Source organism: Adiantum capillus-veneris, chromosome 6 (assembly GCF_014529385.1).
Source record: "Adiantum capillus-veneris isolate H3 chromosome 6, ASM1452938v2, whole genome shotgun sequence".
Lineage (NCBI taxonomy): Eukaryota > Viridiplantae > Streptophyta > Polypodiopsida > Polypodiales > Pteridaceae > Adiantum > Adiantum capillus-veneris.
Window position 1 is genome coordinate 127,013,313 of NC_140936.1, and position 26,795 is coordinate 127,040,107.

At 42.4% G+C, this 26,795-nt stretch overlaps 1 protein-coding gene and 1 pseudogene across 1 annotated transcript in view; both read right to left on the bottom strand.

Moving 5' to 3' along the window:
- Positions 1–256: 256 nt before the first annotated feature.
- Positions 257–4,647, bottom strand: LOC147456241 (uncharacterized; annotated as a pseudogene).
- A 9,358-nt stretch (positions 4,648–14,005) lies between these two features.
- LOC147456242 (uncharacterized) overlaps positions 14,006–26,795 on the bottom strand; it is a 50,228-nt gene continuing 37,438 nt past the window's right edge. The window contains exon 2 of the mRNA XM_086514775.1: positions 14,006–14,430. Within this exon, the coding sequence (XP_086370901.1) occupies positions 14,248–14,430 (183 nt within the window). The 3' untranslated portion in view covers positions 14,006–14,247. The remainder of the gene's footprint in view (positions 14,431–26,795) is intronic.

Sequence of the window (26,795 nt, forward strand, 5' to 3'; positions counted from 1 at the left end):
TATATAAATAGGAACAAAATCATCATATTATCACTCACAATGGAGTACATATACAAGAGACAATGTGTAGCTCATACCTCTCTTACAAGAAAGTTTTTTTTTCATCATTAACTTGCCATGTGACACTAATCAACAAGCTTTATTCAAGGGTTCATAATTGCTCCCAAGAGTTTAATGCTTTACTAAGGCCCTAATCTTGGCCAAAAATGACACAAGGCATCGAAAACCATTATCTTGCCGCTTTCAACGCGTGGATTTAGCGCTAGATCGCAGTTAAGCACTACAATGCACACAAATCTGTTTCAGCAAAAAGCTTCAAATCTTGATTCCTGTTTCTTTTGTGGAACATGCACCCAAAATTGACCCAAAATTTTTCAATGACCTAACGCGATCTGCCACCTCTACTATTCAGTACACTGTATTTCTTATAAGAAGATACATGATAGAGTCGTAATAAATGCTATACAAGGCACTTACATGTAGGTATAATGTAGGCAAAACTCGACAACCAAATTTTCCATGCTCACAGTATCTTAGCATCCATAACGCTGCCTGCTTTACACAGACCGCAAGTACCCTCGTATAATTACAAGAGCAGGTTGTCCAGCTTTAGAACCACCCTCTAAAGAATGCTTTTGATAGGTTTTCTTGTATATGATTCAATGTTTCCCCACAACAAAGGGATGAGGGACATAATCAAATCACGACACAACATAGGAGCTGCACAAAATGAGCTCAATCTTGAGCAGGACTTTCCAGCGATTTAGTCCATCTTCCCGCATGGTCACACGATATTAATTTGTAACATAGCAAGCATGCTGTGCCCAAACAAAGCCCATAATAGAAGCATCCGATAACCCTCCTTTTACGCCATTGTTTTTGCCTTTGGCTAATATCTGTGTATCAAACAAGAACATAATACCTTAAAGCTTTGGCCAAAAAACGCCGGTTGCCAAAATATAAGAACGTCACAACATACCAATGACTTCCTGGTTCCTTTATGACATTTCTCGATTGATGAGTTCAACATATTCCAACTTATCCCGCAACCTTGAAATTTCCCAATTTTTTAATGCTATAATGCCCTCAAGCTCTTCATCCTTTGGTAGCTCTAGCAATAGCACTTGCGACTGCACCTGCAAAACTACGCGAGTCACGACTAATCGTCTCGACAAAGGCTCATAAATACCATGAAAATTTGCTTTGATTTTGTCATTCCATGGAACTTCGCTAGCAGTCAATGAGATGCCCGGTAAAGCACATTTTTGCGCCGCTTCATCCCAACCATGCTGCGGTGATGCTACTACCTCCTCTGCTCTCCTCCTCCTTGCTATCTCCTCTTGCAACCAATATACAACATCTTTAGATGACCTTCCTAGCATGTGGCTTGTGGAAACGGCTTCTTCTTCACTTGCTGAATCTGAAAATAGTAAAGCATAATTTTTTATCAAATATGATGTGTTTAACTGTATACACACAGATGGGTTTCATGCACATCTATATCTGTGTCGCCATACCTCTCACTATGATAATTTGACTCTTCTATTCAATCCACATGTCACATACACCTTAATTGATCTTAGATTAAGAATCAAGCCCTAACAAAGGAGAACATGAGAAAATGTCTCTGCAAAAGATATTCCTTCATAAGTTTAGAATAGTCTGAACTCACGAATTATTAGAGGGAATAAAGCATTCATAAAACCATAAAAGCAAGGGACACAAGAAAAGATAGAAAGAAAAAGAAAAAAAAACTAAATCACTTTATTTTCTATGAAACAAACTAGATGAAAGAAAACATTATTAACTTAAAAATGTTTTTAGAAAAGGCATGCACAAAGTAAGTTGACGCGGCTTACTTGGCTAAAACTTAAAACAAGTACTCAACAAAAAAAAAAGGCCTCTTAAAGACTTAATCTTAGAATCAAACTTCACACAACAACTTCTAAAGGAACAAATCCTTAAGTCATAATGTAAGCTAAATATGAAATCAAAAAATGAATACAACTACAAACTACGAAGAACTAAGATCCAAACTTGACAATATGTGACCTCAAGTTCGCTGCTTGTCCAAATAGAAAGAATAAGATTATCATCTTTATCATGTATACCTTGGACAATAGACAAGACATCTCTACTTATGTCGTCAGTGCCCAAGAGGTGCATGTTTGTATAGAGGTCATTCATGCTTTGAATGTACTCTACAAAACCAACGAACTGAGTTTCTATCACGCTCCGGAGGTGATGGGCATACTCAGCCATGATAAAGGCTAACATGTGTCAAGCTAGAGTAAAAATACTAGAAACGCTAGAGATAAAAACAACAAAATAGTGTTACTAAGTCAAACAATAAGTGGGCTTTGAAGCTTCCCACTTTGATTGAATTTACTTCTAATTATCTTGAACATTCCAAAGGAAGAAACATTAAAAATAAACTTACTACGATGCAAAAATGAACAAACATTTTTCATGATTCTTGTGAATGAGTATCCTTTCTTAACAAGTAAAGAAATAAGATGGCACGATTAACAACAAAAGAAGATTTACTAGAACAAAGAGAGAAAATCTAAATAGCTGAGAGAAAATGACACTGTACTTAGCTAAAAGAGAAATGTGAGGCATACGAATGATATTTAGATTGACATGTTTTGGTTCAAGGTGCTTATCATAGATATCTACTTCTAATCCCAAGGGAGTCTGAAAAATCTTAAGGTCTAAAAAGACACAACAATCACTATTTGTGGTACATTTAAGTTCACAAAACTCCTTAGGATAAATTCCACCACCTAAAGAACTTGAATTCAAGTACATAAAATCTTGAAAAGAAGGAACATTAGGAACAAAAAGATCATCTACAAAGCGTCTTACATTGCATAACTTGTGCAAAAATACTGGGCAAGTGTTAGAAAGGACAAGACGCTCCATAAAATCAAACTCAAAAGTAAAAAGATAGAAATTAGCTAGAAAAACAACATGTGTGGAGCCCATAGGGATACCAATTGTTTGCTTGAAAAGAGAGTCACCGACGGTTAGATATAAATTGTCCAAAAGAAAATCTAACCAAGTGTCATCTGCAATCCTGGTGAATCTCTTTCTTTCTTTGTCTACATCTACATTCTTACTTTTTAACCATAAGAAGTTGAAGTTCAAGGTTGACTTTTATACTAGCAATGCCTTGTACCTATCCTTCTCAAGCTTATATGTAAGAACTTTTGAAATAAGGTCCTCCAAATTTAGCTTCATATATAGCGTAGTAAAGTCAGAAGTTTGGAGACATAAAGGAGAAGATTTCTTGAAGAGTTCAAAAACTTTATAACAGGAATCACACCTACCGAATCATTTAAAATCGAGCTTGAATTGGTAGGTATATCTGCTTCCTTTAGCAAATTTTCCACAATTCATTTATGCTAGATAAAATGTCTTTGAAACAAGAACTAAGCCATTTGGAAACCTCGGTCAAAGAGGTGTTACAAGAAGCAGCTATAAATTTAGGCTTTATAGGGTTCTTGTGGAACTTCCAAAAGATATATAAAAAAGGTAATTTAGGCTCGCACGTGAAACCAAAAGTCCAAGTAGACTACGTACCTCCTTTGCAAAAGGTTGAAAACACCATCAACTAACATTGTCATGGACGGGTGTGCTATTTCAAATTCGCAACCAGAGTTGCGAATACAAAAATTTATGTGATGCATCTATAAACTAGCTTGAAGGGCATTAAATGCATGTTTAGAGTTATGACAAAAACTCATTACACTGATCTTTGTATTGATGTATACTCGTCTGGCCCTCTTTGTGAGTGTGTATGTGCATGTGTTGCTATATTAAACTTAATACATATACACAAAAGAACATAACGTTCAAAAGACAACTAGCATTAGATAACTTAAAAATGATTTGTACAAAAATGACTCAGTCTTAGATTCATTTTTGTACAACATAATAAGAATGCGGCATCATTCCAATGATCTTAAACAAAAGTAGTAGAGTTGTCGAGGCCATCCAATTGAATAGGAAGGGATCTTCAGAGTCGGACTACAACAACACTAAAACTTTTTAAGTAAAGATAGAATTCTCACATGTGTGTGTGTGGGAGCATGTATTGGTATCTAATTCTACACCTACTATTGGGCACTAGCGATGTTAGTGGGGATGTAGCCAATACTACATAAGATGGAACTGATGGTTATATTGTCTTGTGGATAACTACACCTTACACTTTTCTTTAAAGGTGAAATTGGGCTTATCCTAAATTCATCTAAGTATATTGAAGGAAATTACACCATGAATCAAAGATAGAAACAAATAGTCCAAACAAAACTTCTTACCATCCAATGGAACCTCTAGAGCATCATAGAACTCCTCAAAGGTCGAGCCACATGGAGAGATGAACTAGTCGCTATTGAGAGCAGTGGCATACTTTGTAAAGGTGAGCCACGACTTGGTCACCTCTGATAAATTACTCATTCTTGCTCCCAAACCACCTTCTTGACTATATTCATCATCATCCATCATCTCTAATTCAAACTCCGTCTTCAACCCATCACAACATGTTTCCATACTTGCACTCCAACTTGCATTAAGAAAATTCCTTCTTTTAAATAACACGTACATGTGGGAATATGTCCCCTTTGCATCCTCAAGTTGCATGCGCGGAGAAGCCACTTTGACAAGCTTGAACCTTCTTTATAGACCTCCAAATTTAGAGTCACCTAGAGGAGAAAATTCATGCCATGGATCTTCCCTCTCCATAGCTTTCATCTCTGCAGACTCACTCATCGTGCCATTATTAGCACCACTCTATTTGGATTTTAAGCTATCCCCTTCATGTGCATGGCTCTGCATGGGGGCCCTTTGCAATGGACCTTGTCCTTTAAAGCTCACCATATAAGAGGAAGAAGTTGGGGATGAAGGTGATGGCGATGAGAGTCTCCTTGGCTCAACTATTGGGGTAACATACAAGGGAGGGTAAAAGGAGAATGAGGGCTCACCATCACCAGAAGAGTCCTCCATGGATGTAGGTTTCTTGAGGGGATGAAGAAGCCTATTGATAACATCAATCATATTCTTGCTGCAGCTCCTTGCGTGAAAGTTATGGAAGCGTGTTTGCTACCGTCGCTTCTAGGCTATGATATGAAAACGCCCGCGATCTTGCGTGTCCGCAAAACCTACTTCAAGCAAGTGTGTGTGTGTGTGTGTGTGTGTGTGTGTGTGTGTGTGTGTGTGAGAGAGAGAGAGAGAGAGAGAGAGAGAGAGAGAGAGAGAGAGAGAGAGAGATTAGTAAGCGCCAAGGTCCCAAGAGACGGGGAGTTTGCTGTAGTAACCCATCACTGCGTGCATTACAAGTTCACAACAAATTTGCCTGTGGCTTTCAGTGTAGCTCAAATTTTTAAATTTGTAATCAATCACGTGGCTCAAGAATTTAAATTTGTAATGCAGGGATTGTTTGGAAGTTGCCAAAACCCTAGGAAGAAGTTAATCAAAAAATTAAAAAGGCATGTCCTGTATGAAAACGAGTTGAGAATGAGTAATGCTAGAGGCATTTCGAACTCACAGAGGTTTTCCTCAGCCCACCAGCAGAACTGGCGTTTGCACGAAAAGTGCAGGGGTCAACTCTGCTCATGCTTTGAAACTCCACCCAAACAACTGGAGTTACAAAACTGTGCTTGTGAAAGAAGCATAGCCAACGAGCACGCGAACGTGTAGTTAAATCATGCGGGGGTGGTGTTATCGGTTCAACGAGGGTTTGCTGCTGCCAGCAACCCCCTCCCGTGCAAAACACTTCTTATTCGAATGGTATATTGCAATATACATAAGCAACTTCAAGTACAATGTCTATTGCAGAGAAATGTACAATAAATGTGTTAAAGGACAGACTCCACAAGGAGCACCTAAGAAGCACACGCAACGTCCTTCCCCTTGTAGAAATTACATCTCTTCTTAGCTGCAAAAGCAGATGGACCTAGATTGTTTATGAGGGGGATGGCCACTCATTCTTATGGTGGGTCCAGAAACTCAAACCTCCCTGTTCCCCCAAGTTGTGAGCACCAAGGAGGCAACATGCCTCTGTCTATCTTCCCTTTGCAGGCAATGTAAATGCTACCTAAGGGGCTTCATTTGAGTTGAGGATTGTAATTTTTATTTTTATTTTTTGAGGGAGGGGACTATATGGGTGGCACGTTATGTTAAACATGGATCCAACATGTTGATGGCGGAGAGATCTTACCAAAAAGAGTGTTCATTGCCAAAAATTGCATCTAGTGGTGAAGCATTGTTAGTCTACACATGGTCCAATGTAGACATGAAATGTGTTGTTGCTATCAAAGTCAATGACGCGGAAGCGTAGAGCAAAGGGAGAATGCGCGAGAGAGAGAGAGAGAGAGAGAGAGAGCGAGAGAGAGAGAGAGAGAGAGAGAGAGAGAGAGAGAGAGAGAGAGAGAGAGAGTACATTGCAGCATCAAATGCCAATAAGAAAGCTATATGGTTGGGACATTTAATGTAAGATTCAAACATTCAGCAAGTTACAAATTTGCATTGTGATAGTCAAAGTGCCATTGCTTTGGCAAGAAATCTCACTTGCTGCAAGTTTCCTCACAGGTGGGAGGATATGATGTATGCCTTATGTGGTTTGATGCTCAGGGAGACTAATGTGATTGCATTTTGAGCTCGGCAATGTATGCCTCGAGCATGTTTTTTGGCAGTCACAGGTAGAGCAGATATTTGTGTACTAGATTTGCAGGTGTTTGCAATGATGTATGCAAAGTGTGGAGATTGGTGCATGCATTTGGAGTGTGGTTTGATGCGCTTTGGTTGCTCATGGTTTTGAGCGTGCAGTCAGTTTGGTTATTGGTTTTGTGGCCGTTTTACTGACGAAACTCTGGCGAAATTTTCCCAGGAGTTTTATGCGCATCATTTATGCGATCTAGGTAGAGATTGCGGGTTGCACTCAGCATTTGCGTGCGGTGTTCTCTACAGGTGGGAGATTTGTGCAAGTGTATGCATCGATACCGCACAGTGTGGGCTTGGTGATTAGCTCACAGATGTATGCTCTATGACGGCGTGTGTGCAGGTGATCTTCAGACCGAACAAGTCATAACTTCTTGGAGAAGTTTTGGGCTGATTCTTTATGCGCTACGGTTGGTAGTGTGGGGCTGAATTACGGACTGTTTTTGGCCATGCAAGAGGGCTGAGAATTTTGTAATTTTGGGCTTAAATTCAGGGCTGATTCGGTGAAGATTATGCACAAGGTTATGGTCGTCGTGAATGCGTCTTGTAAGTAGTTCGTTTGATTGGAGTGTGATACTAGAGCAGGCGAGGCTTGTATTGACATTGCGGGAGCTCTATTTTGGAGTGTGTCTCACAGGTTTTACATTGTGTTTCTGGCCATATTTGTAGACAGTTTCCAGGTGTTGTTGGTGAGGTGGTTTTGCTTTCTAGTTTGCTACATTGTGCTCATGGCAGAGACAGGTGATCGCTCAGGTTATGATCTCTCCGAAATGTGCATGTTTGATGGGTCAGACTTTGCAACATGGAGAGAGTGTATGCTTGATGCATTGACACAGCGAGGGTTTCATCGACCATTGAGTGGTGATGCACGTAGACCTTCAAACATGTCTGACGATCAGTGGCAAGAGCTAGAGGAGATGGCACTATCTACACTCTCTTTGCACCTTGCGGAATCTGTATATGCTCTTGTTATGTATGAGACTACTTCGAGAGAACTTTGGCATAGATTACATGATATGTATGATAGATCTGAGTCATCACGGACTTGTGTGAGACATGTACATTCACGAGTCTGTGATGACTCAGATATTGTGGTCATTCTGGATACGTTAGACGACGCTGTTTTCGTCGTATGCGACATCGTAGGAGACATGGCAGTCTCAGAGATGTATGTAGTGATGCGACTCAGTTGCTTTGACAGTTGAGGCACATGTAGTGTCGAAGTATACTAATGACGGGGATGTCACTTTTACCTCGAGCTATGCACGAGATGCTATACATGTGGATAGTGCACTCCCTTCGCAGTGGTTGCTAGACGCAGATGCTATGTTTCATGTCACGCCGCATCGTGAATGGTTTTGTAGCTATTCTAGCGGGATGCTTGGCAGTGTACGTTTGACCGATGGATCGGTGCATGCGATAGCAGGTGCAGGAGATGTGAGACTGTCATTACCGAGTGGTACATCTTACTTGTTACGACATGTGCGCTATGTACCAGATTTGACAGTGAGTTTGATCTCGATTGGTCAGCTTAGAGATTGTGGATGTCAAATTTTGCTACGAGAGCAAGATTTTGTGATGCATTTGGGTTCGCTAGTGATTGCGAGAGGTTCCAGGAGTGGTACAGGTTACCCATTGCATGTGGATCACGGGAGAGACGGTGTTGTCTCTGTGATCATGTAGCCAGGTAGAGAGCGAGAGAGCAGGCGAGTCTCTTTTGCTTGTGGGTTGCAGGATGCTTTGCATGGAGTGCAGAGCAGTGACCTTGTTGTGCAGGTTGCGTCTACGGATGCACAGGTAGAGCGGGACAGCTCTAGTGAGTCACAACAGGATGAGTCATCAGAGGTGATGACAGAGATGACTCACATGGATGCTGAGATGTCGGCTATTGTGGAGTCATTTCTTGATATGCTTATGCCAGAGCTTGATGCAGATTCAGGACAGATGGATACTCTTGGTACACATGTGATATGTGGTGGGCACGAGGAGTCACTCCAGAGCTTGGAGTCAGAGTGCCATGGTCTCTATGATAGGGGACATGATTGCCATGAGTTGAGTTCTGAGTTGGAGGTGGCAGAGGTTGCCAGGGTTGCATCAACGTTCGGTGTCCTCATGTACGAGATGCTGATCTCGAGGCCCGACATAGCAACTGCAGTGGGAGCATTTGCAGCAGGGTTGATTAGTTGTTCGATGACTGATCTCGGCATAGAGCATAGGGGAGGTTTGCAGGTATTGGACCGATACTTGCAGGAGTGCATGAGCTCTTGTAGACTCTTTGCAGATCTTGGAGCTAGCTCTGTGTGGCTTCCGCAGCGGGATGTTTGTCTATCAGTAGAGCCGGATGCACTAGCTCATCGAGAGTCAGTGGGCATAGGTTGAGAGAATATCTCACCTTCTATTAGTTGTACACTACTAGATCTTGCTTAAAGGCACATTGGCCTTTAAGTGGGAGGTTGTTGGGGTTAAGGCCTATGTGCCTTGACCGATCGCCCAGGTCATGGGCGCCCGCCCACTATTACCCTATACTTATAGTGAGTATACTGTATAGGGGGAGCTGTCACTTCACAGTCTCCCCACCCACATCGTGTGTGTGTCTCCTTCTCTCTCTCACTCTCCGTCTGTGGTGCTCCCCGATCCCCTTCACTTGCACTATTAACAATAAGGTGAATGTTGTCCCTATGCCATCTCCACCAATTAGGAAAAGGCTTAAAGGAACATTTGGATGTACTTTACTTTAAATGTATTGTGCATCTCAAGCACAAGTTCATTATATTGCATTGTGCTACTTGTGCTAGTGGTGGTGGCGGCGGTGGATGATATTGTGAAACAATCCACGTCTTCTTGCTTGTGGTCTCTAGATGAAGTCGATTTGTTGTATTTGTCCATGTTGCTTTCAATACTAGAACTATTCTCATGGAAGACATCTTTCCATGACCCACGTCCTTGTATAGTGGAATGTTAAAAGACAAAGAAAGGAGACACTATTCTTTGTAGTGGCTACCAATGTCCTTTTCTTCTATGTAGTTTATCTTGGAACATAACGTTGAAACATTGACAGTATTCCGAAGGCCACAAATATGACGATGAAGTCAACCAATCAATGGGCAAACACATCTTGGAACATAAGGTTGAAACATTGACAATATTTCGAAGCCACAAATATTATGATGAATTCAACCAACCGATGGGCAAACATGTCAGTAGGGAAATGGATATATTTTTCAGTACAATCAAGAGAATATGCTATTGACAGCTCCCTCCAACATTTTCAATTGGTGGTTCTATTAGAGAATCTTGAAACATGCGCAAAGACACATAACACTCGTATGTGCAACATGAATAGTTGAGTCATTGTAATCAAGTAGTCTAAAAATGTCTCATCTAAATCTTCATCAACCAGTGAGATCTCACCGTGATGCTCATCATCAAATGCATGCTGCATGTATAAGATGCATGAAAGAAAATCAGGCTCTAGTGACACTGCTCATACCATACAAGGGTGTTTTCAAGTAGTTCTATAGACTTCTTATTATTCTCAATTGTATAGGAAAATCAATCAGGCTCTAGTGACACAACTCATAGCATACAAGGCTTTTTTTCAAGTAGCTCTATAGACTTCATATTATCTCAATTGTATAGGAAAACCAACCATGTCTATGGGATTGTGACTTAACTTTTGCATGATACCCACCAAAACAAATGCCTCATTTACTAGAAAAGGGCTAAAGCTTATTGAGCTTTCCCACATCAGCCATAATGTTTGCAATAGTGCCTTGAGAGTCCAAGTGGCCATTGAAGATAAGTTTTCATTTTTGAGCAAAGGGCAAACAAATAGAAACCAAATGTGCTTTGATGTCGTGTATGCTTTGAACTCTAAATATTATGGTTGAAGCCAAGAGTTGCTAGTTTCCAAAGAAATTTTTTCCTACCCTATGCAAAGAATTTGTAGATGTATTGCACAAAAGAGACTCTCATAATGGCCATAATTCTTGTGGTGCTTTGGCAAGGACATTAAATTATTGAAAACATAAGACTCTTACATAAATTGCATACATGCAGTTGTCTCATGCGTGCATGCAAAGAATGCGGCAATGCCAATTTAATTTTGCCATAGCTTTCTAATAGTTAAAGGGATTTCAAGTGTAGAGCAAGTTGCAAAAATAAGTTTTTTTTTTGTAATTTCTTTAGGTTGTAAGGCCTGCAACAAAAGTGCAACACCCTACAGACACACATGAAATATACATACAAAATAGCATAGCGGATTGTGCATACCTTGAGAGTCGAGTCCAACATAACATCCATGGAGAGACATGAGAGAGAGCGACAAAAGGTGGACATGCACATCTCCACGAATGGAGTGCGACACATGAATGCAACAAAAGAGATGAGAGACAAACAAGATAGAAGAAGAAGAGCACTAGGAGCACCGGGTGTACAGTTCCCCCCATGTAGCAATGAGTCTCTCCCTCTGCATGTATCTTTTCATATTGAAAATTTTAAAAATTAGATACCATCCACTTTGGGTAGAAATAGAATTTTCCATAAACTCTATTTACAACATGAGTAAAATTGCTCTAAAATTAATGGTATAATAATGCCAAAGTCAATGATGTAGAAGCAAAGAGCAATGGGAAGAACGGACACACACACACACACACACACACACACACACACACACACACACAAGTATTGAACCAACCAACTAGGCAAAGAATTAGTGGTTATATAATGGGGGCAAGGACCTGTTAATTATATACTACCCTAGGGGCCCTAAAGTATCCCCTTTAGTAATTTCCTTACCCAAGACTTTGAGAAGTAAGCAAAATAAATACCTAAAGCCAAAATAAATATTATGATTACATTGAGCTATTCACTTGAGATGCTATAGCTTTAACACCCTCTCTGCATGTCATAGTGGACACCCCAGTAGTGACGTCTACTACTACCAGATGTATGTGCATTGAACTCCACCACATGGGTCCAAATCATTTGAAGGGAGCTTCTTTTGCCCCTGTTTGTTGCTCACAAGCTTCTCCTTGGCTGAAGTTAGTTGCGATAATGGCCACCCAGCAGAAATCTAGCATCATGGCCACTATGGTTGCCACCAGGTGTGCCATGCTCACATCCTCTCTTAAATCTGTCACCATTATCTCTTTGCCTTTGTCCTTTTGTGAGTTCCTGCTTTTGCCTTCGGCTTTGCATTCCTGAGCCAAACAAAGCGTCTTCTCACATTTATAACAATGGCTCTTAGACCTCGTGGGTATCGAGGCAGTTAATTGAGCATTTGTCGTCCTCGTCAAGCGTGCCTTGTAATTTTTTCTTTTGAGAGATTTGAACCTTGCCTTAGGCGTTACAATTCCAAGTCAAATGGGTTACTAGATCCCTTGAGAACTTAATACGTGCCGAGGCCGCTAACTAAGTACTAGTACTGTTGTCCTTGTCAAGCTTGCCTTTGCCTCTGTCCTCCTCTAGCGAACTCATGCATTTGCGTTTGGCTTCACATTCCCGATCCAAACAAATTGACGATTGCCTGGAGAACTTTAGTCCTTCGTAGGCCACTAGTTGGGTAATGGTCACTTTCCATAGCCATTCTTGATCTTGGTTCATTGTTGTCCATGGCGCTCAAGAAACAGGGGGCATCTCGTGGGTACAAGCCTTGGCAAGTCAGGTTTTATTCTTGGCAAGCTTGGACATCCACCTTGCACTCTCAAAAAGCTTAAAAAATTCCCCCAAGCCATTCCAAAAGAGGGTTCTCCAATTCTTCAATGTTCATCCTCTAGCCGGGCCAAATAGAAGATTCTCAAGGGCCTTCACACACTCAAGCACCAAGGTCCTCACCTTCAAGCCTCCTAGGTCTCTCGCATTTCAAAACGCTATCATAGCCGAGGGACGAGGAGGCTCCAATGCGTGCAAGCGTTTCAAAACGTCGTATCACTTACTGTAATACAACGTCAAAGTCGGCAATGGGAAAGCATAGAGTAATGGGAAGAATACACGAGTGAGAGAACGAGAGAGACTACTAAACCAACCGACTGGGCAATGAATTAGTGATTAGACAAAGGGGGCAAGGTGTTGCTTATATACAAGCTTGATGGCCCTTAAGTATCTCCCTTAGTAAATTACCCTACCCAAGACTTCGACATATAAGTAAAATAAATACCTAAAGCCAACATAAATATTGAGATCACTTTATTGAGTTGAGATGCTATAACTTTAAAGAATAATTGGTGCATGCCATCTACATAGAAGATGTGGTTGCACAATCTAGTCTTGTAGCCACCACCAACTCATTGGTTTGTTGTAAACCAACACCATATATTGTGATAATAAAAATGATATTAATCATCAATGTGCCATCAATATATCAAACAATTTTCAAACATCCAAATATACATTTCCATCACATACCCTAGGTTAAAAGAATCATTCTCAATTGTTACCAAAACTAGATTATCAACGATGGTGGCCAACCACTTGAAGTAAGATTTTGTAGTTGGTGTTGCCTAAACTCGTGAATTAGATCTTTATGGTCTTCTGGGATTGTTACTACAAAGTTAAAATTTTGTTTTTCTGACCTTTGGAAACCCCTACTCCTAATCCAAATTGCATGTAAAATCAAGTTTAAAAGAAGTGCTTATGTAAGTACTAAGACATACAAAAGGAACTATTAGGCTATTGCACTTAAATTCCGTTCTCTTATGGGGACAAGCACTACAAATTACATGTTTGGCACATTACTTCATGCTCAAAGCCAATAGTATGCAATAGCTTTCATCTGTGTGAAGACACGTGACAAGAAAAAATATCCAACATTTAACTTCCTTTTCTTCAATACAATTACACAAATTTTACTTTAGTTACGAAGCTACATGGCTAGCCTTTGATCTTTTCATTATCTTCATGTTGACTTCTATTATTCCATCTGAAAATTACAGATAAGAGGTGCATGAATTGCACATGTCCACGAGTTTACGATCACAGCCACCTAAAGAGGAGTTTATAACTTTCACAAGTTGTCTGGGACCAACACACTAATCAGACCACAAAGTTATACACTAGTTTTCTACAAAACGAGCTTTGATAGGAACCCAAAACATTAGAGAGAAGTTTGGTTATGCTAAAGCAAACTTTGAAGTCCACACCTCTAGAAGCAAAGCATGCATTGTACAGCCCACATAACATCACCTTAATTGCACTAACCATGAATCCATGCATCACAAGCAAGAGAACAATCAAAAAGAGAGCTCAAGTTTAAAGATTAGTACAGTGGAAGCATCCTTGCTCAGCTCAGAAGATAAAATGTGTGGTATGCACTAGTGCTGCAACAAGACCTCCGATGCACTATCAGTAAACCATGGTTCTTACTTCATTGTAGCCTGGCATACTCAGCTGTAGGGCACCAAATATCAAATTTCAAATGTCTTCGGCCAGCCAATACATCAGACTTATGGAGTAGTAGACGAGGGGAACATTCTAAAGCAATTGCCCAGCTTCAAAATGAACCACAACAACGATGACACTATCTTACGACTTCTTCAAATTGGTATCACCAACTCCGTTTAAGGTTGGTCTCATGCTCTCTAGAAGATAAGATAAGCCTGTCAAAACATGCAGGCGGCTGAAGGGAGTGCCCGTTTTGTCCAAAGCAGTCCCAGTTGAATCGAGCAACACAAAGCATGGTACATAGTTTATGTCATAAAGAAGCACCTGAAATCGTTCAGAATCAATAACAAAAAATTATGATACACCTCATGAACAAAATTGCTACTCTATTTTCCAATTTACATGCAAGGCAACATTTTGATACATTTCTAAGAGACATCTCAACAAAAACTTGAGGCAATACTTTGACTTGACCTCACTCTGGACTCGAGGTAGTGCCATAAAAATGAAGTAAACTTAATTAACTGATCAAGGGATGGATAGAAGCCAACATTGAATCTCCCCGCAAACGAGTAATCGGAGGGGTGTCGTCTTTGTTGGATTCACTATTAGAACCCATGTGTCTGCAGAAAAGGATCAGATCCTCCATAGAAGAAGAGTTATCGAGCTTCGATACCACTGTCATAGGCTTGGACACTCCACCGAGAAATCAATAGCAACACACAAAAAAAAACTGCAAATAAATGAACTGAACTTGAATAGAGAGAGAGAGAGAGAGAGAGGAGAAGAAGAAGAAGAAGAAGAAGAGAGTTTTAACGTAGTAGAAATTCCCGAGGGTCCAACTCTCCGAGACTTTCGTCCAAATGCTCTCAGAGAGTGGCCCCAAGGTCCTTCCTTGTAAACACTACAAGGGATGCCTAAAAGCAGAGCCCAAACGCTTCTCTTCTAAAAACTAACCCTCCAAAAGCTCTGGCCTCTCTAAAGCTTGCGCCAAACCTGCCCTCTTGTTTTCCATACAAATCTGCCACGTCATCAGACTGTCAGCGCAAAATCCGGGCTTGCCGTACAAGTGCCACATCAGCAACTGATTCCGTGATTTTCAGCCCAGCTACACGTCAACAGCTTCACGCAATTTGGGGGTCCTCTGGGTCTTTAAGGTTTTAGGCCCCTCAACCAAACTCTTCAGTTACGTAGGGTTAGGTTTTTATTAAGCCCTAAAACCCCCTTAGGCCCCTCATCTTTAGGGTACTATCACATCACAAACTTGTGACAGACGCAGCATACACACCACAGAACATAGAGAGAATTAGCACAATATCATCTGGTCACAGAACAACGAACACACACACACACACACACACACACAGGTGCAACGGAATGAATGTTTGAACTTTGCTCAAGATGAGTGCTCCGAACTATGCTCAATGTTCCTTTTGTTCTTATGGAAGAGAGAACTTTCCGTTCTTAATGAGAGAGTGCAATGAACACAAACAAAGTGAATGGACACTGTGCGAGAAGGTGTATGAGACTGAGAAATAGAGAGAGAAGAGAAATACGACACCAGAGACGTTGTAAAACCCTCCTCCGAAGGCCCCACTCTCGTCGGCGAGAGTGGTCTACTTATGATGGCACAAACTGGTACAAACTGAATGCATGTGACTGATGCAAGTCTAGGCTATGTCGACAATGATGATGGGGATGGCGAAACCGACCTAAGGACTGAAATCTGCAATCTTTTATCTGCTGTCCAAAAACACTATGGGCTGAAATCTGCTGTTGCCGAAAACGCTAAGGAAAACGCTGATTCTGCTGGCCTTTAGGGCTGAAAATCTGCACTTCCTTAGGGCTGAAACTGCAGGTTCTTAAGGGCTGAAATTGATGGTCCTTTCGGTTGAATCTGTGTGGGCGATAATCCTTCTGATGGAAAACGCTAGGTGCTGAGACTTGCGCGATGGTACTTGCTAGAGAAAACGCTAGGTTGAATCCTTCTTGCTTGGAGGGGAGACCACCAAGTTCTTGCTTGAGAAGTTGCCTGTTGAGCTTGGCTCCTGTTGCCTCTTCTGCCATTGAGTACTAGTCTAGGTTTGCTTATATACAAACTTACTCAATTTGCCCTACCTACTTTCCAACAAAAGTCACTTAAAAATAATAAGTGAAATGTCAAAAATATGTAAAATAGGCTAAATGCACTGGAAAATTCCCTTGAAGGATTCTGATGGATTCTAATGGGAATGCTTATGATCATGCTGTGTGCAACCAGAGGATATGCATCTACACAAAGTGTCGGGACATGCACGTGACTCACAAGAGTGCCAGATCACTTCTAATCTAGACTGATTGGACTGACTGAACCCTGGTCATGCTGTGGCTTTTCCACGGATACATAGGGTTGGATGTGTCACGTTACAGAGAGAGAGAGAGAGAGATCCACACCCTAGACACGGAGTGGCAGAGTTCCACTCCCATATCACTCGCGCCAAAACCTTGGCGTCCCTTCCGATATTTCATTCATGGTGCATGACAAAATGTACACGCAAGAATGCCACAGAAAGCCCCCAAGGCTTGTATTTGAAGGCCCTTGGCCCCAAAAGCAATAGTTATGAAAAAGCTACATCCCCAAAAGCATCACTTATGAAAAGTTGACGCCCATGAGGTTTTTCGGGCCGCCCGTTCAATTCCACGTTTTACAAGCCGTCCTTCAGTTGCTACATCAGCATCTTATTGTGCTTCACTTTGGTCTAGTAGAGCACTTTAAAATAGGTCTGCTTCATTGGAGTTGCGATGTCAGCACTTTATGACATAACCCCCTTGTTGAAGAAGAGTAATCGCTTGCGATTACACCTACAAAACTCAAATTTAGCAGACACTACTTTATGCATGCATGCCAATTACCATCATTACCAAACAATACATTCTCTAGCATGCAATACACAATACAGTTCCACAATCAGATTTTCATCCAATCATCTCATTTGCATGGGAGCTCTTGATATTCTAGCATAGCAATATTAGTCATCACATCCAAATCTCACCGATCTCTAGTAGATGTCTTAATGCACTAACACCGCATTAGCAACCAATCTTATCCAAGTTGGAAGTTGGATGCACCAAATTCATATGCTTCACAAAAAATGCTTTATAAATGACACAAAATTCACAATTACAAACACAAAACATTAAGCCATACAGATACAACGAAACCCTCCCTAGACCCAAGTCTCCGTCTTTTAGAGAAATCCTTATACAACCAAACGCTCCCGAGACTGCAGACTACGTCATTCAAAGCGAAGCAAGAAGCAAAGCTTCGGAAAGAACAAGAAAAAGGCAAAGAAGATCGGATTCTGATCAGTTTCTGATAGTTCTACGAAAGAGTCATCCTCTAACAATTCGGACTCCGACAATCACATGTTTTATGCAAAGAAGAAACATTTTTATAGAGCCAACCAGTATGATTTCCTCGAAGATAAGAGCAAGAAGAAAAAGGAATTTAAAGACAGTGGAAAATCAATAAAATTTGAATCCTTTTCTAGATTCCGAAATGCTCCGAAGGCTTTGGCTTTCATTCTGCGGTTTGGCATAGCCTTCTCCGGAGGACATTACTCAGAGCACTCCAAGATCAGGAGGGCACCATTGTTTTTAAAGGGAAATGGTCGAACATGGCGGTCCACTCTTCTTCTGAGGAAAGAAGCCACGATCAGGTGGTTGAAGTTCAAACGGCTCTTTATTTCTTCTTGGTTGACCCAGGAGTACGAACGAGATGTGAGAACCGCTTGGAACCATCTTCCAATGACCAAGGGTGATACTTTGGAAGCATATTGCGAGAGGTTTTGGGATTCTTTTCTACCGACCTCTTCGTTTAATAAGGTCACTTTTAAAGAACAAATTGAGCGATTTTGGCGGAGGAACGTTGCGGAAAAGGCAAGATGAAAGCGGGATTGATACCGGATTGCATGGGAACCGACCCAAGCCAGATGGATGAAAGTACAGAACTTTGCCGCGCATGGGGCAAAGTGAAAGATAAGGGAGCCCTTATCTTTTTTGATGGAGGAGTCAAGGCCAACTTCATTTCACATGAATTGGTGGCGTGGCTCGAGATTACGCCCGAAACCATGGCGCCACAAGCGGAGGCAGTTCTAGCGGTGCCCGGACAGGATGTAGCCATTACGCCTGTCATTGGCAAACTTCGTTTGCGTTGTCAAGGGTATTTAGGGCACGTGGACTTTTACATCATGCCTTTGGAAGGGTGTGACGTCCTCCTAGGAATCCCTTGGTACCATAAGAACACGTCGTGGTCAACTATCGGGCTAAGCAAGCAACCTTGACAAATCAGAAGGGCAAGAAAATTGTACTTAATGTGAAATTGAAGGGCGAGTCCGTTCCTATTGTATCGGCTTCGGCCATTTCAAAATTAATGAAATCTAGTCTCTTTGTTTACTCAATCTATTTGAAAGAATTAACTAATGAACAACGAACGAATGTGTTTGAACTAGACCCTTAAAGAACAATGAGAATTTTTGCACACATGCTGATTGTTTCTTAGAAGGCCTGCCAGGCGAGTTACCCCCATCTCGTCCTGAGGACCGTACTATTGATCTAATTCCTTGAAGCACACCACCGAACCAGCCACCTTACCGTTTTAGTCGAGCCCGAAATCATGAACCAAGTGAAAGACCATCTTGAAAAGGGGTCTCATCCAGCCTAGTACTTCACCCTACAGCAGCGTAACCGCGAAACGTTTCAAGGCCGAAAAGTTTCACCCTGAAACGCGGCGTTTCACTACGAAACGTTTCAATCCAAAATTAGAGCATAATGAAACGTGAGACCGAAACGTGCGTTTAGCGACTTTGAAACTAAAACTATGGTAACTTATTGTTAGTGAAACGGCTTGTGTTTCACTTGGTGAGTGAAACGTTTCCAGGCTCGAAACGTTTCACCTGTCCAGACCTGTCGAAACGCAATTCATGGTGACGCTGCCCTACAGTTCTCTAGTTTTATTGGTACTAAAGAAAGACGGATCTTGGAGGATGTGCATTGACTATAGAGCTCTCAATAAAATCACTATCAAAAACAGATTCGCGATTCCCAGGATCGATGATATTCTTGACCGACTTCAGGGATCCTCTTGTTTCAACAGGATTGATTTGAAAAGCGGATATCATCATATCAGAATCGCTCCGGGAGATGTCTACAAGACAAGCCTTTCGGACAAGCTTTGGTTTATACAAAGTTTTGGTGATGCCTTTTGGACTCACCAATGCTCGAGCAACTTTCAACCGAATGATTAATAGGATTTTCCGAGAGCATCGATCTTTTGTGGGCGCTTTCTTTGATGATATTATAATTTTCTCCAAGGATGAAGCAGAGCATCATCGCCATCTGCTATAGGTCTTTCAGGCATTGCATGATCACAGATTGGTTATTAATGCCAAAAAGAGCGAGTTTTCTTGTCGGAGATACACTTTCTGGGACACATAGTCTCAGCAACAGGAGTACAGATGGACCCGGCGTCTTAAATTGATAACGTGGCATGACCCTACAGACAGAGCAGTGTACGGAATTGCTGATGTGGCATTGTACTGACATGCTGATGTGGCAGTATATTGAAATGTCAAGGAAAGCCAGGCTAAACAGTCTGCACTATAGAAGCTACCGTAAGCTGCAGCAGTCACAGAGAGACCACACGGACCACCACCGGATGGTGTCCTGTCAGTAGGTAGGGTAATCTAAGATGAGGGGAAAGCTAGACTCAACAGTATGCACTGTGAAGGGCCTCTGAGAAGAGGTGTGGTTAGACCAAGTTGTCTGCACCATAATCATCTTGTAGAAGTAGGGAAGCCAGACTAAGCACTTTGCGCCGTGAAGATCCTCTGAGAAGAGGAAAGGCCAGACCAATTTGTCTGTACCGTCTTGCCTGTATTCTCCAGCCTCCAATCCTCCAGTGTCAACCAAAACAAAATCCGCGCCAACAACGCCACCAAACCGCGAAGCGGTGTGGCTCTCAATGTGAATGAGCTGGGAGTGGCCTACTACCTAGGTCGGGGGATAAGTTTGCTGTAAGGTTACCGAGGGTGAGTGTAAGTAACTCTGAAGGTAGCAATCCAAATGATCAGGAGTGTAGGAGAGCAACTGCACTACCATCCAAGTCAAGCTCCGGGTGACTCCAGATGTAGTCGCGTAATGATGCTTGATCTCCCGCATCTCGCGGGTAAACTCTCCAAGAGAGTCCAAAGCACTGAAGTCCCACATCCAAGATCCTCTCCCTAAGTCCATGTAGATGCTCCTATGTAAGCAAGTGATCTGATGTGTCGAGGTCAAGTGGTAAGTGTCTCTCCACCCAAGATGGTGGTGTCTTCTCTCGGAATGCAGTGATCCCATATGCCATGAGCATGGCCATATCTCATGTGAACTCCTGTGATGAGTGCATAGGTGTGTCCATAGCAAACCACAAGTCAACACCCCCTCTAGAGTGTGCAACCGCCGAATGATGGCTGGAAAGAATGGATATCCCAAGGATCGTACGCCTGCAGATGATTAAGCCGATGTCGAAGATACCGTGTACTGCAACAGTTACTAAGAGACCGCATGGACCACCATCGGTTGGTGTCCTGGCCGGAGGTAACTTCATCCTTTGTGAAAAACACAAACCATGTGGCTGTTGTCCACCCAAAAACACAACTACGAGGTGATGAAAATGCCGGCAAGGTCCGGAGCGGCACCCCTTTCGGTATTTCTTTATATTGCATCAACACAATACAAGTCGGTACTCCAGACTCTGCACCTTCTCCAGAGAATGAGCCCTAACCTCATATTTAAAGGCCCTTGACTTGAAAAGTAGTTACAGTGAAAAGCCTTCAAACTCAGGAAATCCGTACAGCCTGCCACGTCATCAGCCAACGCAAAATGCGAAAATCCGTACAACCTGCCACGTCATCATGCCAACGCAATTTTCAAAAATCTGATAGCTTTTTCTTGTGTGCGTGGGTCCTGCTTTATTTTAAACCTTTATGTCACTTGGGGCCCCATCGGACGGGGTCCCCATAAGTTGGTAGGACTTCTTCTTCTGTTACTTATTCTTCTTAGGGTTTAGGCCCCTCGCTGGCTTCTGTGAGTTGGCTCCATTCTTCAGGGCTTTGACACGTCAACAGTTTGTGACATCTCCCCTTCTTGAAAGAGAATAATCGTCCGCGATTACAACATATCTGCAAAACAACTCAAGTTAGCTCAAAAATTTTTGAGGGACATTCTGAGGGGCAATCAGTTTGCTCTTTTTGTTAAGGAATTTCAGCTCTTTTGATCAAGGAGTTAGCTTCTCCTTTCGTCCAGATCGGAACTCTTGATATTCCGGCGTAGTAAAATTAGCCATCACACCCAGACCGTACTGATCTTCTACGGGTGTCTTGATGCACTAAAATTACATACCCAAGCAATCTCATCCAATTAGGAATAATCACTGGTTGACACATCACAATGCAACACAAATGCTCACATATGCATGTTACAAGACATAGAAACATAAAGCCGCCGATGAACACTCCCCCCGCAAATAACCATCCAGGTCCGGGCCATGAGCTGTTCAACAACTCCCTCATCACTCCTCCCGCAAATAACCTAAAAAGGTCCGGGCCATGAGATATAGAGGCCTTTTACAACCAAACACCCCCCAGACCGCAGCTTGCGTCATTTGGAGGTACTGAGAGTAACCACTACTCAAAACTTCTTAATACTCCCCCCGTAAATAACCATGCAGGTCCGGGCCATGAGTAACAACACTTTTCAATCATTCAATACTCCCCCCGCAAATAACCACGAGGGAAATGCTCGAACTTGGTGATCCACGCTTCTATTAAGCAAGACTGCCCCAGTTAAATGGCTGAAATTCGAGAGGCTTTATTTCTTCTTGACTGACTCAAGAGTATGAACGTGATATACGAACTGCTTGGAACCATCTTCGGATGACCAAGAAAGATACAGTGGATGCTTATTGCGAGAGATTCTCGAGCTCTTTTCTACCCGCCTCTTCATTCAAGAAGATCTTGTTCAGGGAACAGATTGAACAGTTTACCTTGGGTCTACCTACAGAGATCCGAGATCACTGCTTGGAACTGAAGTCAGCATCTATTCAGGAGTTGATGAGTCATGCGAAACGGGGTTTTGTCATTCACTCTGGCTGTAACAAACTTGGACACTCCAAGTCAAGAATCAATCACCACAACACCAAATAACCACTTCAAAACAATTCACAGATCACAATAGATTTGCACTGGCCTGGCGGAGTTCCATGCCTAGAGATATTGGCCCCAAAGACTGGTGCCCCTTTCGGTATTTCTTTATGTATTAAATCAATGTCAAAGTACAAGAGAGCGGTTAGGGTTTCACTCTCAGGCTCTGCGTCCAGATGCTCTGCAGAGTGAACCCCTCACTGCGTATTTAAAGATTACAAGGGATACCCAAAAGCAAAGCCCCAAAAGCTTTCAAAAATAAAAGCAAAGTTTCCCTCTCTCTCTCTCAAGAGAGTAAAAATAAAGCAGTTAATTTTCTCTCTCTTGGCTAATTTGTGTCGCCCATGGGACTGCTTTTCAATTCCGTAAAATCCGAAAATCCGTACGCTGGCCAAGTGGCAACTTTTAGGGTTTCAGCCAGAAAATTAAGGTTAGGGTTTCCAAAAATTAGGGTTTCTAGCAGAATTGAGGGTTTGCAAGAATTTTAGGGTTTCTGGTAGAAATTAGGGTTTCTGTTGCCGGTAGCCACGTCATCACTTTGTGACATAGCCCCCTCTCGAAAGCATTGTAATCGACCGCGATTACGCCTGCAAAACCGACAAAGCCATAAACCGCCTTAGCAGACACTGACTGTTAGTACCTACGTACTAGGAACACACATCTAGCACATGTACCAAATCGACAGTCACATCACATGACATCACAGGACATCACTAGACATCACATGACATTCAACATTCATTCGGATCTTAGACCGTGATTTATCGGCAATGTAGCTAGCAATCACATCTAGGTCCAATCGGGACCTCATCGATGTCCGATTGACTAACCCCTATTGCAACCATGTCTATTCGAGATCAATCAGACCAAAATGCTGCAGTCATTTCGTCTATCAGTTCCTGCACTTAAAAAAAGTCAAGAACAAATCAGTATCATTATCAGGAATTCCATTTTATAAAGTCATCCAGCAGAATACTGTCAGCTCTCAGTATCCCTGAAACTCAAAGAGACATCAGTGACTTTAGTATCAAAATCAAGCCATCTGTTGACAAAGGAGCGGAGTGACTCCCCACTTGTGCATCCCACTACACCAGATCTCCGGCCAAGCTAAATTCTGGGTTCCGTTTGGAGTAGACTATGCTAAACCAAAAGCATCGAGGTAAAGTTTCACAATATGAGGAGTATTTGCTAGGTCTTCCTCCTCCATCCACTTCGCATCCAATGCAGGATAGTTCTTGAACTTAACCAAGAACCGCCTTCGGACTTAACCTTTATTCTTTGTATCTTTTTGTGCCAAAATCTGTTCAGGAAAAAGGATCTCCTCGTTTTCTTCCACTTCGGGTTGCTCATCAGGCTCCCCACCATGAGGCACATCACCCTTGAAAGGTTTCAAGAGACTCACATGAAATGCATTGTGAATCCTCCAAGTATCTAGCAGTTTCAATCGGAAGGAGACATCATTTATCTTTTCAGTGATCTGGAAAGGTCCGTAGTATCACATACTAAGCTTTGGAAAAAGCCTCTCCTTTCCCTTTTTCTTTCTCAGGCGTGCCTTCTAAAAACGTAAGAGCACCCAATCATCCTCCTTCAATTTCAAGATCTGCTGCCTTTTTCTGTCGTTCTTGAGACTTTTGCAAAGTCTCACGAACCTTGGCAAAAGCCGTATCCAAATCTCGCGTATATTTATCCGCTTCATAAATCTTATCTTTCGTGCTTAGGAAGGGTGGAACCTTCGTAGCACCTTCAACAATCTCAAATGGCGCCTTCCCCGTCGAAGAGTATATCGAGTTATTGTAGGCAAATTCCATCGAAGGTAGATACTTTTCCCATTGAGTCTTTTGATCAGAGATATAAGACTTCAATAAATGGAGAACCACTGAATTTGCAATCTCAGATTGCCATTAGTCTGCGGGTGGAACGATGACGAGAACTGCAACTACGTGCCAACGTTCTCCCAAATTGCCTTCCAAAACAAACTCGTAAATCTGGGGTCTCTGTCGAAGACAATCGTCTCAGGCATACCATGTAATCTGAAGATCTGGGCCACAAACAGTCTCGCTAAGTGATCCGGCTTGACTGTTTTCTTTACTAGAATGAAATGAGCTTGTGTGCTAAATCTGTCAATAACAGTCCAGATACCATCGTGACCACTCAGTGTTCGCGGGAGATCAAAAATGAGATCCATTGCAATACTTTCCCAGGGGCGGGTGGGTATGGGTAAAGGCTGTAACAATCCCTGTGCCTTATGTCTGTCAAATTTGACCTTCTGGCATACTAAGCAACCGCGCACAAACTCTTCCACATCCTTTTTGAGTCTCGGCCAAAAGAAGTATCTCTCTACCCCCTTCATGGTGGTAGCAGCGGTGACCCGTAAAAGGTGGACAGTGGCATTCAGTCATAACCTTTTCCCTCAACGGCTGTGTAACGCACAACATGGTTTTTCTCATCAAGTAGCCTTCCCAAATGGAGTATCCTGCTACTGTCTCCCTATCCATGTGAAAATATCTGCAAAATCTGTATCTCTGGTATACTGATCGACCATTTCCTCGAAGCTCCTATGATGTATCGCGGAAATAGCCAGAACCAACGGCTTCCGAGACAAAGCATCTGCCACCACATTCTTTTGTCCCTGCACATGGACAATTTGGAAGTGAAACTGTGACAAGATGTTCGCCCACCGTATCTGCTTTTCCGGCAAGAAGTAGCGCAAACTCTGGTGGTCTGTAAAGACAGTAAAATTTGCTCCAAGTAGGTAATGTCGCCACTGAGTAAGAGCATGGATAACCGCCAAAAACTCTCTCTCATAAATCTTTGCTGTCACCTCCGGCCTAGAGAACAATTGGCTCTCGTAAGCAATGACATGGCCTTCTTGCATCAAGACCGCACCCAGACTACGACCACAAGCATCACGATATACTTCAAATGACTTCTGCAAGTCCGACAAAGTCAAAACTGGCCAATTTCTCTTTCAATGTCTGAAAGGCAGTCACCTCTGTGGATCCCCACGAGAAAGGGACTCCTTTCTGTGTCAAGATATGCAAAGGGGAAGCAACCTCTGCAAACTTTCGTATGAACCGCCTGTAGTACAAACACAGTCCCAAGAAGCTTCTAACTTCATGGACATTCTTCAAATCGGGCCAATCACGTATAGTCTCTCACTCCTGCTGCTGAGACAATGTGTCCCAAAAAGTGTATCTTTGAAGCAGATGATCTCTATGTTCTGCCTCATTCTTGGAGAAAACAATGATATCATCAAAGAAAGTGCCAACAAATAGCCTATACTCTCGAAAAATCCTATCTATCATCCGGTTAAATGTCGCAGGAGCATTGGTTAAGCCAACAGGCATTACCAAAAACTCAAATAACCCAAAAAGTAGTCCGAAAGGTTGTCTTGTAGACGTCTCCCGGCGCGATTCGGATCTGATGATATCCACTCTTCAGATCAATCCTGCTAAAGCACGAGGATCCCTGTAACCTGTTGAGTATATCATCGATCCTAGGAATCGGAAATCTGTTCTTGATGGTGATTTTGTTGAGAGCTCTATAATCAATGCACATTCTCCAAGATCCGTCTTTCTTCAAATCCAATAACAGTGGAGAGCAATACGGTGAAGTACTAGTCTGGACAAGACCCTTTTCCAAGAGGTCTTTCACTTGGTTCATAATCTTTTCATTCTGTACTCGGCTCACACGGTTCGGTGGCCGGTTCGGTGGCGTGCTTCCAAGTATCAGATCAATGGTTTGATCTTCAGGCCCTCTTAAAAAGCAATCGGCATGAGTGTGGAGAAAAATCTTGGCGTTCTTTTGTTCAGGTCAAAACATATTCAACCTTTATCCATCGTTCAGTTCTCTCCCAAAAGAATGAGTAAAAAAACTTAAGTTCATAAAGTACAATCTCTGAGCCCTTCATTTGTCAAAGTCGCTTTCTCAGCTCGATAGTCAACCACGGCGTAGTTCTTGTGGTACCAAGGGATTCCGAGTAGAACGTCACTCACGTGCCTTGAACACCCCTGTCATTGCAAACGAAGTTTGCCAATGCTCGGTGTAATGGCAACATCCCGTCCGGGTGCCAGTCGAACTACCTCCGCCTGTGGCGTCAGTCTGTCGGGCATAAAATCGAGCCGCCAATTCCAAGTGAAAAGAAGTTGGCTGATCCTTCACTTTGCCCCAAAAAAAAGGCAAAGTTTGTACCTTCATTCATTAGATTCGGTGCAGGTCCCACGCCATGTGGTACCTACCAGTTCTACTTTTCTATCTGCCTTTTCTGCCACGTTCATCAGCAGCTCTCGAACTCTCAGGCCTATCGTCGTCCTTATCATTCTGTTCTTTCGATGCCTTTTTAGGGCACTTCGCGGAGATATGTCCATGTTCCCCGCATCCAAAGTACTTCCTCTCTCTGATGAAGCAAGCTCTCTCCTCAGGAGTAAGCTTGGGTCGTGCATCCTTTTTCTCTGGGTTGCTCGTTTTCTT